Source organism: Lepisosteus oculatus, chromosome 22 (genome assembly GCF_040954835.1).
Source record: "Lepisosteus oculatus isolate fLepOcu1 chromosome 22, fLepOcu1.hap2, whole genome shotgun sequence".
Lineage (NCBI taxonomy): Eukaryota > Metazoa > Chordata > Actinopteri > Semionotiformes > Lepisosteidae > Lepisosteus > Lepisosteus oculatus.
The window spans coordinates 6,381,910-6,400,734 of record NC_090717.1 but is presented as its reverse complement, the minus strand read 5'-3'; the positions used below and the strand labels follow the sequence as shown (position 1 = coordinate 6,400,734).

The window sequence follows — 18,825 nt, the reverse complement described above, 5'->3', positions numbered from 1 at the left end:
GAATTTGTGCTTACCACACTTCTTTTACTTCCTGTGCATTGCATGTACCGATTGAGTATTCTAAGTTGGAAAATATTTAATTAATAGTTCAATAATTAAGTGATGGCACTCTTAGCCCCACCTTGCCTCCATGAATTTGACAGTCACAGCCATTGGAAGTCCCATATAAATATCTCAATGTAACATTTCCTCATTTCACATTTAACATGTGGGCACATGTAACCAGAACCATGGCAGTTCAGGCAAATTCCTTTTTACAATGACAACCTGGAAGATACTCGTTTGGACAGCACAGATTGCAGTGGAGCTATCTGAGGGAGGTATCTTGCTTAAGGTTACAAGAGCAGGCCTCCATCTGAGATTTGAGCAAACAAACATCTTGTTATATTTCTGGAGCACTATCCTTATTCTGCACACCTAATTATTAACAAATAAAAGCTTATAAGTTTAGAATGCTAAAATGAACTAGAAACATAGCACAATTCCCGAGGAATTGCACTGTTGGCCTTTAACGGGATTTCAGTTGTTTGGTCAAATTCTAATAATGGTGAAATGAGCTGCTGAAAATAAGGGGATAGCTTTGTATTTAACTCACCTGTCTGTGGAAATGACAGTGTTGATGAGAAATCAGCTGGTCCAATCCTTTCTCACTTACGAGGAATGAGCCAGGGAGACCTGCTGCAATGGTGATGTTGGGGTGGAGGGAGGGGTACAAGGGTGTTGCATGCAGAGCTGTGTTCGGCCAATGAGCTTTTATGCACAGGGATGCACAAGTGCAAGATTTGAATTTTACCTCCGCCCGAACTCCTGTTTCTGTCTGTAACAAAGTTCAGGGATGAGAAAACGTAAGCGTTTGGCTTTCTCCAGACAGATCTTCACCTTCAGGTGGGAAAAAGTCCACTTCCTCTTGCAATCCTGTATGGGATAGTCTCATTGTATTCGTATTTCCAAACATAGCTATAAATATTGGAAAAGAATGAAATAAAATAATAGAGAACACAGACTCAAAAAATGAGAGGTTACTAGAAAGTGATCAAAACAGGCTTTGCAAACAATTTATTTAAAAAAATAAATGGCTCTTTATCAACTGTGTGCACAGTACAAACATTTAATAACCATTACAAGTATTTTAATTGCAATTAACACAGTAACTAAGATGGCACAAATAGATTTCCTTCAAATACATTATTGTACACAGAGATTAAGAATCGACCTAGAGGCTAGATGTGATCTTGGACTGCAGAATCCAGCGCAATATAATACACAGTAATTATGTTCAGTAATCCCCCTCTCACGTTTGGGATCCAGAATTAACTAATTTAAAACGCAAAAAGTATCTTGTTTAAATGCCCAAAAGATACTAACTTCACATTTCATGTGTTCTAATTTTTTCTTCTGTTAGAATATAATTTATCCTAATATATATAATAAGATATGATAAGAACACAGCCTGGCAGTTTATCACATGTATCACACGTGTCACGATGGTAATCCCTCCTCTTAAGGGCGCTCCGGCTCTTCTATATTACCTCATTACATGCACTCAGTCCTGCCCCTCCTTATTTAAGCCTGGCGTTCTCGCTATTCTGGGCTCAGCACTGGGAGATGGACGTCCGGGAGCCCGCCTACCAGCGGGTCCAGGAGCGACACGACGGCACCGGCTTCGTCACGGCATCCTGACCATCTGAGTCCGGGGCTCGGAACGTCTGGTCTCGTCATCCTGTTTTTATTTCCTGTCCCTGTACCGGATCCCGTCCCGTTTGTTTTTTTTTTGTCCCCGTGTGTTTTGTCACAGATGGATCACCCACTTTTGGACCTTGGACTTCGCCTCGAACTTCCCCCCTGGACTCCTTGGACTTGTTTGCCTGCGCCACGCCCCCCGAGCACCGGATCACTGTCATCACACCCCCCTGTCTGTCTGTCAACCCCTCCTGATTCTCGTCATCCTTCTCCACTTACTTCCGGATTATACCGACTGCATAGGGTCCTGAACTACGCTTCGCCTGGACCGGCTCCTGTTACACATGTGTGCCCTATTTAATATCAGCAAAGTAACAGTTAAATTCTTAGAGAATAAATCCATAAGTAACAGACAAAAATAGGTGAGTTTAGCAACATGGGGACAGATCTATACACATTTTGTCTTAGTAAAACGTTTTAACATTTTTGCGACAAAAAGGTTTTCATCCTGGAAAAATATCACAAATGTTATCATTTAATGTGAACATCTAATCATTTAATCTAATAATAATAATAATAAAATAATAAAAATATCTTTCACTTACAACATATAACAGACACTTTTCTGGACACTCCACTCAAAGTGGGGACTCACCTCCACCACCACCAGTGTGTACCCCCACCTAGATGATGCAACAGAACGCTTACAACACATCAGGTATCAGTGGGGACGAGAACAGATTAAGCCAATTCATAGATGGGGATTATTAGGGGGCCGTGAATGGGAAATTTGGCCTGATGCCAGGGTAACACCCCTACTCTTTTCAAGAATTGCCCTGGGATTTTTAAAGACCACAGAGAGTCAGGACCTCAGTTTTACATCTCATCCGAAGGACGAAACATTTTTTACAGTATGGTCTCCCTGTCACTATAATGGGGCAAACCCACACAGATTGCAGAGTAAACACCCCCTACTGGCCCCGCTAACACCTCTTCCAGCAGCGACCATAATTCTCTCACCCAGGTACTGACCAGGCTCATGGCCATAGCTTCAGAGGGTTGCCAGTTTTCAGTTGCAAGGCAATATGGCTGTTGGCACTCTCCAGTGTGAAGGAAAATTGTTGAATTTTCCTTTGTAGCCTCTCTATGCTGAAACAGCTCCTGATACAAACCTCTTAAATATCAAACGAGTGGCACTGAAGTAGAAAAAGTCATATACTGTATGAGAAATACATACTGTAGTTAAGAATGGTAAAAATCAAATCAAGGCAAATTTGGTAAAATGATGCAAAATTGGTCTAAATTTGGAATGTTGTGTTCTGGATTGTTGCTCCAAAAGTACTACAAAACAAACCAACCAGAACCGAGGGAATTCCACATTCAGACAGTTGAAGGGAATAGAATGATTTGTCCTGAAACAGAAAAGTTTACCCAGGGATTTGAATTGTGTATTCAAACTCCTGAGAGGCATAGACCATGTCACATCATACTGTCGGTTGACCTCTCCAAGATCAACAAAAGTACAGTATAAGGAAGGAAGACACATGTAAAAAATAGGAGAACAGAAACAGATATATGTTTTTATATTATAATCAGGTAATATGGTACACAACAGAAAATCCCTGATAAGCTACCTTACCATACTGAATATCATTTTATTTATACAAATGTAAAAATCGTTTGAAGAAAATACTGACAGTTTACTTAATTGCTGGATACAGTCTTTGCACACTGTTTGTCCTTTACAATGGTTCACTGTTCTAAGATTTTTACATGGAGCTCCTTGCAGTGATTTGTGAATCCTCAGCCAGTGCTTTCTTTAGCCGAAAGAAAATAGACTGCCTGAGTATACCTTGGAATTCTGAGCCCATGAAAACATACAGAATAGGGTTTAAAAAACTGTTGGCCGAGGCCACATTAAAGGCAACAGAAACAAGAATCGTGCAAGTTACGGGCCTTTCATCGCAAAAATACATCTCGAGGATATGTACCCCATGAAAAGGCACCCAGCAGATAAAAAAAGCCACAATAATGCTCACCATGATTTTGAGAGGTCTGGAGGATTTGGCAAGATTCCTCCTCTTTAACTTCCAGGCGATGATACTGTAGCAGAGAACTATCAGCATGAAAGGAATAAGGAAACCGACAATGAACCTCATGAACACAACCATTTCATGAGCCGGGAGCCCCAAGCTGTTCTTGTAGTTGTATATGCACAGGACTTTCTTGTGAAGGGGCTGAATATCCCGGAAAAGAAGCGAAGGGAGGCTCAGAACAGTAGAGGAAACCCACGCAACCAGCACCACGAAGGACGCCACTCTCACGGTTCGGTGGTTCTGAGACCAGACGGGGAAGGCGACCGCCGCACAGCGGTCCACACTGATGACGGTCAGGAGGAAGACGCTGACATACATGTTGAGCAACAGGATGAAGGAGAGCGCCCTGCACATGTGAATGTCGAAGAGCCAGTCCTTGTCTCTGGCTACATTCACGATGGTGAATGGAAGGAAGACACAGAACACAAAGTCAGCGATGGCCAAGCCGAGGAACCAAGTGGTGTTGACTGTTCTCTTCATCTTGAAGCCGGTAATCCAGATCACTAAACCATTGCCGCACAATCCCAGTACGCAGGTTATTGTCTGCAAGAATATATTTATTATTTTCAAGGGTTCGGGTGCTACTGAATCTACAATTGGAATATTTGTACCAGGCATTTCTGGTAGGGGATAGTCATCAGTATAACCATCAGTATAATCTGCAGGGTCATCCATTTTTGTAATCTAAAAGAAATATAAAAAAAAATACAATGCTAAATTCACTGTTGCTTTGTACATATTAACCACAAACTACATAAACTACTGTTGCTTATTTGGAAAGTCACTACAGTACCTCTAGGTTTGTATCTGTCCAATATATCTCAAACTGGAAATGGTAGCATCCTTGAGTGACATGCCACTTGCAGATCTTAAGCTTCAAAGTATAGCAAGAAGTCACTAGTGGAACATCTTGTGAGTTAATGAAAAGCTGTACAAACAAAATTAAAAAAAAAATTGGACAAATTCCCCCACTTTTTCTTGCTCTTCTGTGGTGCTAGAAAAATAATAATGAAAGTTGAACCTGACATCATGATGGCTTGTTATCAGTATTTCTTTTTTGTTTCTGGGAAATACTTTTATTTATTATATTCTTATTTATTTATACTAAATATCAAGGCTTCTCCATTTTTTAAAAGACAGCATATTCTTTTTTTTAAAAAATGAGATGCCTGTGTTATTACTGGTATAAACAAAATATAAACCACAAATATTTGATCAATCACATTCTTTTTGGCTTTTTTCTTTTTACTGTTTTTTTTATTTATATTACTAAAGGCACCTAACCCTGTTCTAAACATTTTGGTCTCCCCTTACTTGATCTTACATTTGCTTCTTCTTTCTTTCCCTTTTAATGCATATGAACTGTAATTTTAAAGTTTACATGAAGTATGCCAAGAACACAATTAAAGACAAACATATGAAAATATCCATATCAATCCAGATAAACTTACCAGCATACAATATGCTCAGTGCAGTTGTATAACCAAAGAATTTCAATTCAGTTTTGTCTGTGAAATCTTCAATGCTCTGAAATTGTTAGGAGTGAAAGTCAGATAGGACGTTTGACGATATCCTGTACTACGAGAAGGAAGTCAAAATAACGAAATGACGCTTACAAAGAAGAACACAATTTTGATACTCATGTATCCAATTTAGGTAGGTTCCTTATTCGATGTTGTTCAAATATAATTAATGATACAAAATGAAAATTTAGACATATTGAAGAATCCTATTGTATATACTATTCATATACAATGTAAGTCAGACACAATGTCAAAATATAAAGGGTCACGAGATAAAGGTTTTTGTATAATAGAAGTGTATGACATAAGGTCCTGTTTGTAATAATCAAACTAATTTCTGCTCCCCGCAGTGGTAGTAGCTCTACAGTTTGATGTCATTGTATTGAATGTATAGGTCAGCCTACTTAAATATTCTAGCCAGCCTTTTAATAAGAAAATGATTAATCACTTTTGATTCATCTTTATGTGTTTGAAAACGTCTTAATGTACCTCGAAGAAGTCTCTGTTGTCCATTGGAGGACATAGTTCGCCTTCATTGACCAATTGAGGGGAAGTTTGTTTTTGTCATGATTTGTTGTTATGACTATTCAAAAGAAGAAAAACTTAGTTATCATTAATTATCATCATTTCCTGCTAATAAATACCCATTCAATACGGCACCGACTGTTTTAAATCGTGTATTTGAAATGACCAAAAATACTCTTAAAGAGATAATACAATTAAGTTATTTTGTTTAAACAGGATGGTGTGAAGGTGTGTGACCTTCAAATTCTTCAAATTTTCTCTGGTTTAGAAGCAGTAATAAAACTCTGCCGTTGTGCTTCACATTGTGAGTTCACCACAAAGATTCACAACTCACATTCTGACAGGAAGAGTAGAATGGCACCTGATAAGAATAGGTTTATTTAGAAACAACTTAGTATTATAATTAAAATAGCATTATCACACGATTTTGCTAGATGAGGTTAATTAGATGTGCTTTGAGATAAAATATATAATGTAAGGATAATACGAATATATTGATTAAACAATGCTTAAACCCAGCACTGTTCCCCCCCAAAAAAATTTAACTTGGAGGACTCAGATACTACTAAGAAATTCTGAAATCATAATTGATTATCGATATAAATATTATATACTTTAAGTAAGAACCAAAAAGTGAAGATAACATTGAAATATCACTTTTCCTAACTTTAATTTCTGTCCTTAAACACAGCCATGCAATCCAAAACGTTGAATGTTTTTTCAAATCCTAAGCCTAACCCTAGCTATGGGTTTGCAAGAAAAACAGGTCCCACAGTCTTCCACTGGTTTTATTGCAAGAAATACTTTACTAAATAAAATGTTTATTGAGAAATACCTCCATCAAAAGAGAATGGATGCACAATGTTCAGATTTCATTTTTGACAAATATTTAACTTTTTTCTCACTTTTGATCGATCGGATTTTACAAGCGTTTCCTTTCAGGCCAATGCAGTGTAGTCATGCTGTATGTAGATATTCTTGTATTTATTGCTATAAATCAATGAGGTATACTGTAGTTTCATGGTCTGAAATATTCAATTGATTAGAATTGCACTCAAACTTTAGATGATTGGGATTTGAAACCCTTGGGTGATTGTTTTACACCATGTGATGTTATTTTCTAAATACTTAATCTAACTCTGCAAAAAAAAAAATCTTAACTTTTATGAAATGATATATAATATTGCTAAATATCAGCCTGGCATTGACTTGCATTTCATTTTTAGACATTGGCTTGCCAAGTTTAGCAATGATCAATTTTGTTTTTGTCAACATATCTTTAAAAAAAATCCTCCTAGCATAAAACATGTTTGAAATGACCAAAAGTATCAATCATTTTAAATGTTCATGATGTGCAGGCTACATTTTTTAAAGAAATAAAAAGACAAGAAACAAAAACGTTCTTTTAATTGGGATGTAGAGGTGATGTAGCAACTGTTGAAAATTGTTTAAGTTAGTAAAAAAAAATTTGAACAAGTCATGTCCTTTTAATCTCTTTAAAAAAACTGCACACTGTAATGTGTTTCAGCAATTCAGCAGTTTTAACAAGTTTTTTTCATTATTATTCATAGCAGATCTATCTGCTTTATATGAAGGAGGGGGAAATTCGTCTTCTTGATTATAATATATACTGTACAGTCAGCACTGTGTCCCGTTACCAGACCTACAAATTTAGGCAGACCTTGTGAAAAACACAATAGTCGAAATATGCCATACCTGAAATAAGTTTCTTTTTATTCATGTTTAACTTATTTAGTTAACAAAGTCAAAGAGATGTTCCTACATTCCATTACTTATTATAGTGTACTTTACTAACCAAAGTAGTTCAGGTGGGTAGCTGCATCAGCATGCGTAGGCTGCAAAGGTAGGCTTCAAAACTGAGGAAGGCTCCACGGCCGAAACGTTGTGTCTTCTTTCTTCTTTTTTTCAGCATGGAATAAACCTATGACTTGTTCCTTTAATAACCAAATGCCACACAATGACTAAATGTCTTTTTTTTGTGTGAATGACAAAACCATTGTGGAGACTTCAGTTAATTATCAAATGCTGCTCACATTTGATTTATCTTATTAAATGTTCCATAACTGGATACAAATTGTGCCACTGCTTTGTGTTTTAAAGATGCTAAATTAATGGGATGCATATATAGTATGCAAAGGGAGATCTGCATTTTGAAATATTTAGGTCTTTTTTAATGGTTGTTTGACTCTAAGTAGCAACTTTTCAACACTAGCATATTTGCATTTTATAAAAGATTCTCAGAAAACACCTTTTTACTTTACATGAAAATTGCCCTTTTTTACAGTGGTTCTCTTAAGCCCTGTGTAGTAACTGTGTTTACAAGGCCACTTGGCTGAAAGGGACAATTCCTGGGTGTATGAAAGAGGGCTCTCCCAACCAAGAGACTCCTTCTCTGCTGGTGGAAAGGGGATGGGGGAAAGTTTGTTTAGCCGCAATCAAAGCGAGCAAACACTGACTGGTTTTCAGCAGTAACTCTATTAGCACAACAGGTCTTCAATTTATGTTGTCTGGTTGCCATGGAGAGGAGTTCTGTTGTGATGGCGTTTGCATACCGTGCTTGCAGTGACAGGGCAATCTTTCGTTTAATAAACAGTTATTTTTAGATGCCTCCCATCTTTTCCTGTCTACTACTGTGCAGTTCTCTCCATTGAATGTGAAACAAAAGCTCAAAACTGTGAGATTCCATGATGTCATTAAACAAAGCAGGTACAGCTAATAAAAATACTTTGATGATTCCCCTAGTGCAAAAAATCTGTGGCAAACAATTTAAAATGCTCAATAGCCTTTTAAAAAAAGTAACCTGTTATTTATCATTCTTACTTCCCAGCTCTGGTAACTCAGCATCTTACTTTGGTGAGTATTATTGGCTGATTAAAAGAAAATGATACATCTAAAGATCTTACGATTTTATCAACGTTTGAAAATTTAAATATCACAGAGATTCTGTTCTGTATCAGTATTACATGACTGAAGTGAGATAATAGGAATTCAAAGGTATAGATGACATTGATTTCCTCTCTTATGGATCTGTGCTGCATTAAAGAGTTGCAGATGGATAAATGACAGGGTTTGCACAAGCCATAAAGCTGGGGTCAATAGATTGAACCTGTAGCCTTGTGTGAGCAAAACATAACATGTACTGTAGATTTGAATAGCAATGCTATGATATGTCTTCAATTTTTGTGAAACACTAACTGCACTTAAAATCCTGATTGTTATGCCTTGGGTATATAATGCCAACCAGTGTTTACTAGGGTTTTTTGTAGTAGGAGATGGCCTTCAAAAACTATATTAAATTATGTTATTCTCCCTGTGAAATATCAGCTTTAGCCAAAGAAAGAGAAACAGAACCTAACTGAGCCGAGCACTTAAAACAATGCTTTTAATCTTCCTCACCATCTTTATTCTACATAACATCTTTCAACTGCACAACGTCTGAGGCACTTCATAATAACACAGAAGCCATAACATAACCATTAGAAAAACACAATTTAATTCAATACATTAAACAGAGTCAAAAGCTAATAAATATGTTTTAAGACAGTTCTGACTGACTGGCAACACAGTATATAACATGGAAGGTTATTCCACAACCCCACAATTCAGAGCTTTGTTTTGGGAACTGAAAGTTGTCCAAAGTCCACAATGAGCAAATAATGATGTATAGATGTATACCATGGGTTAAGTGGGAAATAACATTTCACTGATGCAGTGTGGAAGCATAATATTTTAAATTTTATTCTTATATCAACAGGGAGCCAGTGCAAAGACGTATACTTTGATGGTGCTTGTTTTAGTAAAATATGAGTAACTGAGTTCAGAACATATTGACATTAATTCATGTCTTTAATGTTACAGATTTTTTAAAAAATTCACAGCGCTAAACATGAGCTTCAAATGACTCAGATCAAATGTGATACCAGACTTCCGGACCAGAGTCTGGAAGAACTACTTTCAAAACTATCAATAGTCAAAGTAGCACAGTTCCAGGGGTGATAAAAACAGCCAATGTAAGCATAACTGAGATCTTATCAGAGTTTGGATGTAAAAAAAAATTGTTGTATACATTTTACCATCATTTAGGCAGTCTTGATAAGGCAGATCGCTCTTGAGATAAATTGATCCGTAGAGTTTTCAACTGCAGTTTTCTTAAGCACTGTGTTAAGCCATTTAAGAATCCCCATTTGGAAAGGTTTTTAAGACTATGAATCACATTACCTGATCTACACTCTCATTTTCCACTGGAAGGGCTGAACAATTAAAAACAAAATAGAAAATATTAGCTGATGCATGAGTTTTTGTCCCACAGAACGTCTATGGACGTTAACAGTGAGATGTTGCCAGTGTTATATTTACACCTGTCAGTTTCTTGACTTTGCTGTGCAGCTGTGACGATTGACATTCCAGGCAACTCTGGCAGAAAGGAATTCTCTCACACAGAGCTCAAATGCTTGAACTTTCTGCACTTTTCCTCTTGTGAATACACAAGAGCAGATGCCTGATTATGCCTTTAGCCGTGGCAGTCTCACAGGAATCATGAAGCACAGAATTTATTTCTTTAAACAGATACAGTGCAATTCACCTTGTGTAATCACAGCACTTAAAGCTTTACTTGGAAATGGCCCAAGGGAGAACATAAAATTAATGTTATGGAACAAAGTTTTTTTTCATTTTTTTTTTATTGGGTAACTGTTACCTCAGGCCTGGGTTAATTATCATTTCTTGCAGCTACCAGGGATCTGAGATTACAAGCTGTACCTGAACCAGATTGTTTCAATTATGCTGCTTGGTCAATATAAGCTTATTTTCACTATAATGCTTTAGCATTTTGATAAAACGCATATTCCTCAACTTTTGCATTCTAAAGCTGACTGGGAGATGACCCAAAACATTCAGAAGGAAATTGCATTTTTCCAATCTGCTTCTTCTTTAGCACAACTAACAATCAAAAAGCATTACTATTTTTTTAACAAAAAACTCCAAACACAAGAATCAGAAGCAGAATGAAGTTTATCTGGAATGATAACTCTATACATACTAAACGTCAGCTTGTTGTAACGGTATTATTCTTCATTAATATTTCTGATAAAAGTTATAACAATAATATTAGAGGGTGTGTGAATGGGAATATGTACATTTTGAAAAAATATCACAAGGGCCCATATCAGTGAGGTAAACCTTGTCTGGAATTACAGAGTTAAACAGATCAACCCAGTGTAAAAACACCTAAAGTGTGCAGTTTAATTGATAATACAAAATAAAATACAACGTAAGGTGCTGTGTTTTAACTTTTTAAAGTTAACTTATTCATGAAGGTTACAAGAGAAATCTGAGATGTTCAAGAATTATAGTTATGCACTCATGTACAGTCATATGCCCGCATAATGTGTTTAACAGTACAAATGTTTTAAATAAAAAGATTGCAAAGAATTCATGAAATTGCACACTGAAAAATGTATAACACCGCTATGCCAAATAGCATGCACATTATACATAACAGAAGCAAAGATAAAGCAGAGGACATGTGCAGCACAAACTGACAGTGAAAAAAAGTCCAGCTGTATAATATATTAAACACTGTAATTGAGAGATTGGTCCTGAGTTTTACACGTTCAAAGTTGCAGTTCTAGTGGGTTGGGCAGTGAGTCTCACAAACATGGTGCCAGCATTGCGAAGTGTCTTTCTCCTGCTGTGTGGGGCCTGCCTGTCATAAAGGAAGAATTCCTGATTAAAAATTGGTCTATTGTCACGTAACAAGTAATCTTATTAAGATAACCTTGATCTAAAACTTGATCTAAGACTTGTCACAGTTGAGCTTATTATCGTTCTGTGGTATTCATATCTGACGTTCAGACTGACACCTGCAAGGCACACAATGCTGTGGAACAACCCTGTGTGAAACAACATCAGATTTGAAACAAGAAACATTGATGAATTGAGGTTTCTATCTAGACAAGATCAGTCATTGAGTGAATTAGCTTTGACACTGTGCTACATTCTCTAAGTCTTTGGCTCTCTCACCAGCCAATGTGCAAAAAAGAGTGTACAGTATGTTTATTGAGAAAAATGTCAAAAGAAATGAAAACTAATTTCCTTCTGAACAGAACAAAGTAGCTTTTGCTGTGAAGCGTATCCCATCAGGAACTTCTAAGAAAGAAGTAATTGATTTTCATAATTAGCTTCCTCAGCATCTAAATAAACATACTCAATAATACTGACGTTCATTCCTGTGGTAGCTAGATGGATGGTTTAGATGGCAAATGTGCAACAGGGGGAAAAATAAACCTTTATTGATGTATTGATGTACTTAGCTTTACTGGGGAGGGTAGATGCTGGTGTATATCATTCAACAGCAAAAAGCAGATTCTTAAAAATGATACACTTCAGGATAACACCACTGAATTTGTTTTGCAGTTACAGCATGTCTGGCAAAAAGAACTGTTTATCAAGCCGGGGTATTGAAACTCAAAGGGAATCACCATGTTGGTGTACAAGGCATGCAGTTTACACGGGAGAGACTCAAATAATTTCCGATAAGACCGAATCTTTTACAGCTTAGTGAAAATATTTTGAGTTTTGTGCCAAGGAAAATAAGTCTCAACGCTGCTGTTTTGTTTTCGTAATACACAAAAATGCAAGCTGTTTTATATATTCTGGCCTTTTCTTATATTTCAATACCTATGATTACTCTAGACACTATAGGTCGGATAAACCACTGTTAAAACTATGGTTACACACAAGGGTTATATGAATGATAACGCCTGAAAGACTAAATGCTTTAATAGATAATGTTGCTGTAGGTGTCATAAAATGAATAATGTTGCTGAAATTCAGCCACAAAATATCAGGAGATTCTTTGAGATTCTTTACTTTTCTTCTCTCTTCTTCTCTCTGCTCTGTGGCTACATTTTGATGAGAGGGAACATTTAATCGAGAATTAATGGCCTCCCTTCTTTGTTTAATCCTGGGAATTTTCATGACACATCAGTAAATAAATTGCATTCAAACCTTTTTTAGCTTTTTATTTTAAATTCTGTTTTTTTAAGTGTCTGTAAGAGAGCAGCCTTTCAAAGGAAACAAAAAAAGACTCTGACTTCCTCTCAACTACATTTTAAAGAGTAATAAGATGCTTTGAAATATATTGCTGTTGTCCTTTCTCCTTCAAATAATGATTCTTTTCATGATTGGGAATGGCTCAAGGGAGAATATAAAATCAATGTCATGGAACAAAGTGCAATAGAACTCTGTTTTTACCTTCAGCCAGAGTTAATGAAACTTTCCCACTGCAACCTGAGTGTTGTGCAAACCTAAACAGTGTTGTAAATGGATCTTTTCAGTTCTGTTGCTGGTCCTACCTAAATGCATTAGAATTTAATGAAGGGTATATTCTTTTACATCACCATTTCTAAATATAAAGGGAAGGAGAAAAGCAGATCTGAAAAGGTCCTGGTTTGGAATTTGATAAGGCAAACGCAATTCTGTGTTGAGAAAATGCAGCAAAATTGTCTCTCATGAAAAATGCATTGCTTATGGCTTTAACCCAGTTTTCCCTGCTTCACCACTCCAATTTGTTGCTCTTCTTTTAGATACCTGCAACTGAGGTCAGGCCTGTGGCAGAAAAAGTAGCTTTAATTCAGAAATTTGCACAAAACAGATTCACAAGATGTCAAAGTGCCCTCAGAGGGGCACAGCTCCTCACACATACAGTACAGAAGCTGGGGGAAATTGCATTTGAGTGCTTCTGTATTACTTTATATGGTAACTACACACACTGCATAAATCATGATCATTGATGATTACGTTGAACTAATACACATGGGAAGTTAGATTTTGAAATGATTATTTTTAAAAGGTAAATATGAATTGACAAATTAAGGAATATTCCTGTATGGTATCTGTGTTTATATCTTGCTACGGTAGTTAAGATTGATCTATTTTTGTAAGGACCATATAAATTATTCAAGCACATATCATGTTCTGTGCAGAGAAAAACCTCAAGCGTCAGTGCAAGCTGTTAGCTTCCTGTGAACTGCACAGAAGAGTCTAGATCAGACGATTTGTTTCAGTCAGTGTCCACAAGATGCCTTCACCCTACTTCACCACACTGATGCCTAGTCTGAGTGTCTCCTCCAGTCTGGTACACACAAATAGGTTACATTCTTCACTAGAAACTCTGAAAGTAATTTGTACTGATGTTTCTATACAATAAGTAAAAAATAAAAAATGAAACTATAAATTTAATGTTGTTGCTGAAAGTGCCAAAAAGAAATCACTAATAAATTGAACTTTTTAAAATAATCACCCTTTCACATAAAACCAGAAACTCCATGCTCACATTTAGCAATTGTAACAGTTTTTTTAGGACAAAATTTGGAAGAAACAGGCTGTTTTCACATCAGTGCAACAAAAGCACAAGGAAGATAAACAATGTATAAAAATGGTAAATGTTCAATACGGACTTGTTAGTCATTTAGGAGGCAGTCAATCTCACACTTGTGCTCTCTTACGTATAAATATTCAGTCTGCTGAGCCCCCCTTCGTGCTCATATTTTCTCACACCCATCTTTCACCCCACCTTCACCTTTGAAGCAGCCTCCCTGGTTCATTCCTTTTATGTGAGAGGGTCTGTCTACCCCTTAAGGAAGTAAGGTACTGTCTTTAGCCATTTCTTGTCGCTCATTTAGAATTTGACCAACCTCCTGAAACATAGCAGTTTGTCTCTTTCAAATATGGCTAATGAGTCCAGAATAAAGAAATGAGAATAAAGGCAATAACAAGGCAGGATGTGTCCCAAATAAAGAGTGTTTCGTGCATACATAAACAGAAGGAAAAATGTCACTTCTCAAATTTGAGTCTGAGCCTCCTTGTCACAGTTTTACCACAGGGGGCAAAATCAAATCAGTAAACCAGTGGGGTACTTAGGAAAGCTGTTGATGAAAAAAAGCAAAGACAAGAAATTAACCCAAATCCTGATCAAAAAGAGAAAAAATAATAGAAGTTTTGAAAAAATAAATAAAAAAACAAATCAAAGCCCCAGTCAAATGTATTTAGTGATTACAGAACTTTCTTTAGTCGGATCAAGAACTCATAATCCAAGTCCACTAGAAAATGGTGAAAAGGTTACTTTCACTGGAGATGGGGAAGTTTTGGGGATCCTGACAAGTCATCAGTCATGGTGCTGTTCAGTTCCTTTTCTTTGATTTCCAAACACTGTTTTCCCCTTTTTTGTCCTCTAGTTCCTTAGAGCACTAAAACACTTGACCTTACTGACCACTAATCTTCAGTGTTTTGCTCCTCATCCTAATCTTCCTTTTATCTTTGCACATCTACCCAGGTAGTGACCATGCCCAGGCTTCGAATTGTCAGAGCTTTGCAGAGTCACCAGAGAGATAAACCAGGCTGAGCTAAACAGAACTAAAATGAAACAGAGGAACTACACCTTCAACTGGTGAAATCTTTAATTGGGTGATATGAAAGTAATTTAATCCACCCATCAATAAAAGCATTTTAAGAAAAATAAGAAACAAGCCCAGTCGTGGTATAGCTCAGCTGGGATGCAGTCAGATATGAGCGATATACAGCATGTTGCCTGTAAAGAGAGTGTACAAGATTCCAAGGCCCTCTGAAGATGATTTGTACAAAGCTTTGGGTTGTGATTTTCGTGTGTTTCTCATTATTGTGTCTGCATATGCATCGAACAGCATTGTAGTAATGTGTTACACATTTCTAATAGTGTTTTTTTACCAATATGTGTATGTTTAATATCTCTTCAATAATTTGGCTCAGAAGTAATATTTGAGATATTTGCAAATAGTTTTGAATGCTTTGTTCTTATACAGCTGTTAAAGATACAAAAGTTGATTTTCTGTTCGGCTAAGGTGTGTTTTTTTGCAAAGATGTAATACTATCATTAAATTCTATACAGGCTGCATTGCCAGATATAAAGTATTTTCAGGTTGTTTTTGGTTCTAACAGCTCCTCGATTATACACTAGAAGGGTTCCTGAGAATCTAAGAGCTATTATTAATTTCTGATTATTAGTATTACTCATTAATGTGAAAAGGGCAAAGCAGACAATGTGTTTATTCATCTAAACCTCTGGTAGTGCCCAGTTTGGAAAGAACTGAGTCATTTATATTTCATTATAACATTATTACAACTCTTAAAATGAAAGCAACAAAGATGGAAAACACATCGTTTAGTTGGTGATGTCTTGACTACAAGACAGTTCTTTAATGAAATAAAAATGAAGCATGTTTCCTAGAAGCAAATGAAAGAGCATGGTAAAGAATTGTACACAGGAGTCCGTCAAATAAGAGGTGTTTGTGTTCATCAGCAGCTCCGTGCTCAAGTTACATTTTTACACACAGTACTGTCACGTTTAAAAAAAAAAACGAAACAATTAGTTTTCATTCTTTTGTGTTCGAGCCCTCCTATTAAAGGTCAACTCACTAATTCTGAGTAGAACCACTGCATCTTGATGTGGTTTCCTCACATAGAGGTATCAGGCTGGGCCTGTTTTCCCTTTCAAGACGAGTAAATGCATAGGTATCATTGCATTTGATTGACTGAGGACCTTCTGTCATTAAATGTACTGTCTCAGTCTTCCTCTATTATCACATGATTTTACCCACAACATTGTCTTCTTCATACTTCTTGTGTGTGCTTCATTCATGTCAATACCCTATTGCTTTAGAATGTGCTCAACACCTGTTACATAATCACACAGAATGAAGAAAGGGTTTTGTTTTTTCTCTTTGTAGGTAGGCTAAATTGCATGTTAGCCAAGGACGCTCCACAGCTCCCTCTCCCATGTGTACGAAATACTTGGTTTGAATCCAAGATTGCTACACACCCATAGTACAGAAACCTGCATTTCAGGCTGCTGTTAAATAAAGACTAAAAGAGAGCTGAGGTGTTTGGAAAACATTTTATAAGGAGCAGTAAATACATTCACACTGTCACAAGCTCCCTTAAAACTCTACTTCCCACTGTGCAGCTAGATGCAAACCCAGAGGATACTATTAAAATTTAAATTTGCAGAATATTTTCAGCCTTTTGTTGTATTCTATATACTGCACATAAACCATGCATTTAGTTTGCTTTTGCTTTGCCCTAGTTTAGGAGTTTGTTATCCATTTTATGCATACCTGTCTATGAGAATGCATACCAAGCTACAACCATGCACGTGTACCTACTGTATTGTCATCCATATCTGTCTGTGATTGTGCATGCATATGTATGTTTTGGGCATATTTGGTCATGATTTCACTCTCCTCTACTAAACCTTGCTCACCTTTTACCATGGTAAGCCACTGCAAAGTTTCATATATATGTAGGTACAGGTTAATATATAGTTAAATTATGATAAAATAGTTTTAGAGGGATTTGTTGCAAATTCTCCTTTTGCCTTGTTCCACTGTACGACTACTGTATGTCAAAGCATTATCACATCACATACATTCCTGTCTGGTTACACTAGTAAAAAAGCTCAAACATGATCATTAGCCTTGATGCAGTTCAGCCTCTAAATTCCTATAATTATGGTAGAATTGTATAGGGAGGTTTGGACTACTGTAAATTCCATGTGCAAAAACTATGCACTGAAACAACTAAGATGATACAAAAAGCACAGGTTACAAGCAAAGGATGCAGTCTGGCTCAGCACCCTAGAGTGTGGATATAATATGCATCAGTATACACAAACATCTAATCATATACAACATGAAAAGGCGACAATATTATTTCCTTGCTGCCCCTTAAGGTACTGTACAGGTGAGAGTGAACATTAAAAAACAAAATCTCAATCTGATGTGTTGCACTGAGGTATGGCTGCACAAAAAGGCATCTAGTTGTGTCAGTGAGTTATGATTAAAAAATTTTCTACAAGCCTACAAGGGGCTTTTTTCTCTCAGCTTCATCTATCAATCTGTCTGCAGTGCTTTCCACTTATGAGCAGCCAGAAGAGAGAAAAAAAGGCTTTACAATGCGGCATCTTGAATAATTCAACAGCCACTGCTGCCCTTAGGATAAAAAAAGACTCCTTCATGGCTTCATGCAATCTTTTGAAGAAACAATCCATGACTTTTTATGCGACATGGACGTCTTGTTTTCTGCATTATATATATTTTCGGAATCTCCTCCTCTTGGACTCTGCTGACATTGCATGCATCCATTTGTGCTAGGGTCAGCAAACAACCCCTGTAATGAAACCATTTTAACTCTCCCCATTTACACAGGCATGCAACTTTGTGGGCCTCTCCATCACTGAAACGCCAAGGCAGTAAATCTGCATGTGCCATCGATGTCAATAAGTGAACGTTGTTGGTAAAAATTGCAGAAGGAATTATGCATGCACAAGTTCAACCTCAAATAACATCATGTAAACTAAGCATTTTGAAAAGCTCAAGCACAGCATTCCAAATCTACAGGATGTGTGATGCAGACTATTTATTGAAAGCACAGCACGGTATGTACTACAGAAGCGTCTTTGCATTTTCACTGCAAATTCTTGAGCCATAAATCTTTCTATTGGTATTGTTGTGCTTTTTCTTTACATTGCATTGTACTGCTTCTTATTTGATTAGTATTTAACATCAACCTTATTATATCACTCTGCTCATTGTAATATAATCATTGCCTTGCTATTATATTAAAAGCGACCATGACATTAATCTACCTTACTGCACAAATTGATTATGTTTTGTAAATTGCCTTCAATACAGGGATCTCCTAGATAAACTAATAACAATTACATTATGCAACACCTTTTGCTTCCTAATCTTCACTGATCTTTGAAAATCTAAATATTACACCCATATCTTAAATCTCCCCAAAATGCTGCATTAAAAAAAATCTTTCCAGGTTTATTGTCCTGCTTTATTTGTTTCATATGCCCAAGTATTCGGATTAAGAAATATGAAACTATACCAGGCAGCAGTTTTTGTGCCCATTTGTTCGAGCAAGGCAACCAAATGGAG

General features: G+C 36.7%; 1 protein-coding gene across 3 annotated transcripts; it reads right to left on the bottom strand.

Annotated features, from left to right (window-relative positions):
* Positions 1-1,030: 1,030 nt before the first annotated feature.
* LOC102696348 (chemerin-like receptor 1) lies at positions 1,031-5,338 on the bottom strand. 3 transcript variants are annotated; one of them, XM_015366057.2, is made up of 3 exons: positions 5,228-5,338; positions 4,570-4,704; positions 1,031-4,460 (listed from the first exon to the last, which is right to left on the bottom strand). In XM_015366057.2, the coding sequence occupies exons 1-3, from the start codon at positions 5,231-5,233 to the stop codon at positions 3,450-3,452; spliced, it is 1,152 nt and encodes a 383-aa protein (XP_015221543.2). In that variant the 5' UTR covers positions 5,234-5,338; the 3' UTR covers positions 1,031-3,449. The 3 variants fall into 3 exon arrangements, with proteins under 3 accessions (XP_015221543.2, XP_006640407.3, XP_015221545.2); XM_006640344.3 differs by lacking the exon at positions 4,570-4,704; XM_015366059.2 differs by lacking the exon at positions 4,570-4,704 and having other exon boundaries at positions 1,031-4,319.
* Between the last annotated feature and the right edge of the window lie 13,487 nt (positions 5,339-18,825).

Bases quoted from the DNA above. Each gene is read 5' to 3' on its own strand.
- LOC102696348 (XM_015366057.2), bottom strand. The intron at 4,461-4,569 runs GTACTGTAGTGA...TATTTCTTTTAG, and splicing joins GGACAGATACAAACCTAGAG to ATTACAAAAATGGATGACCC.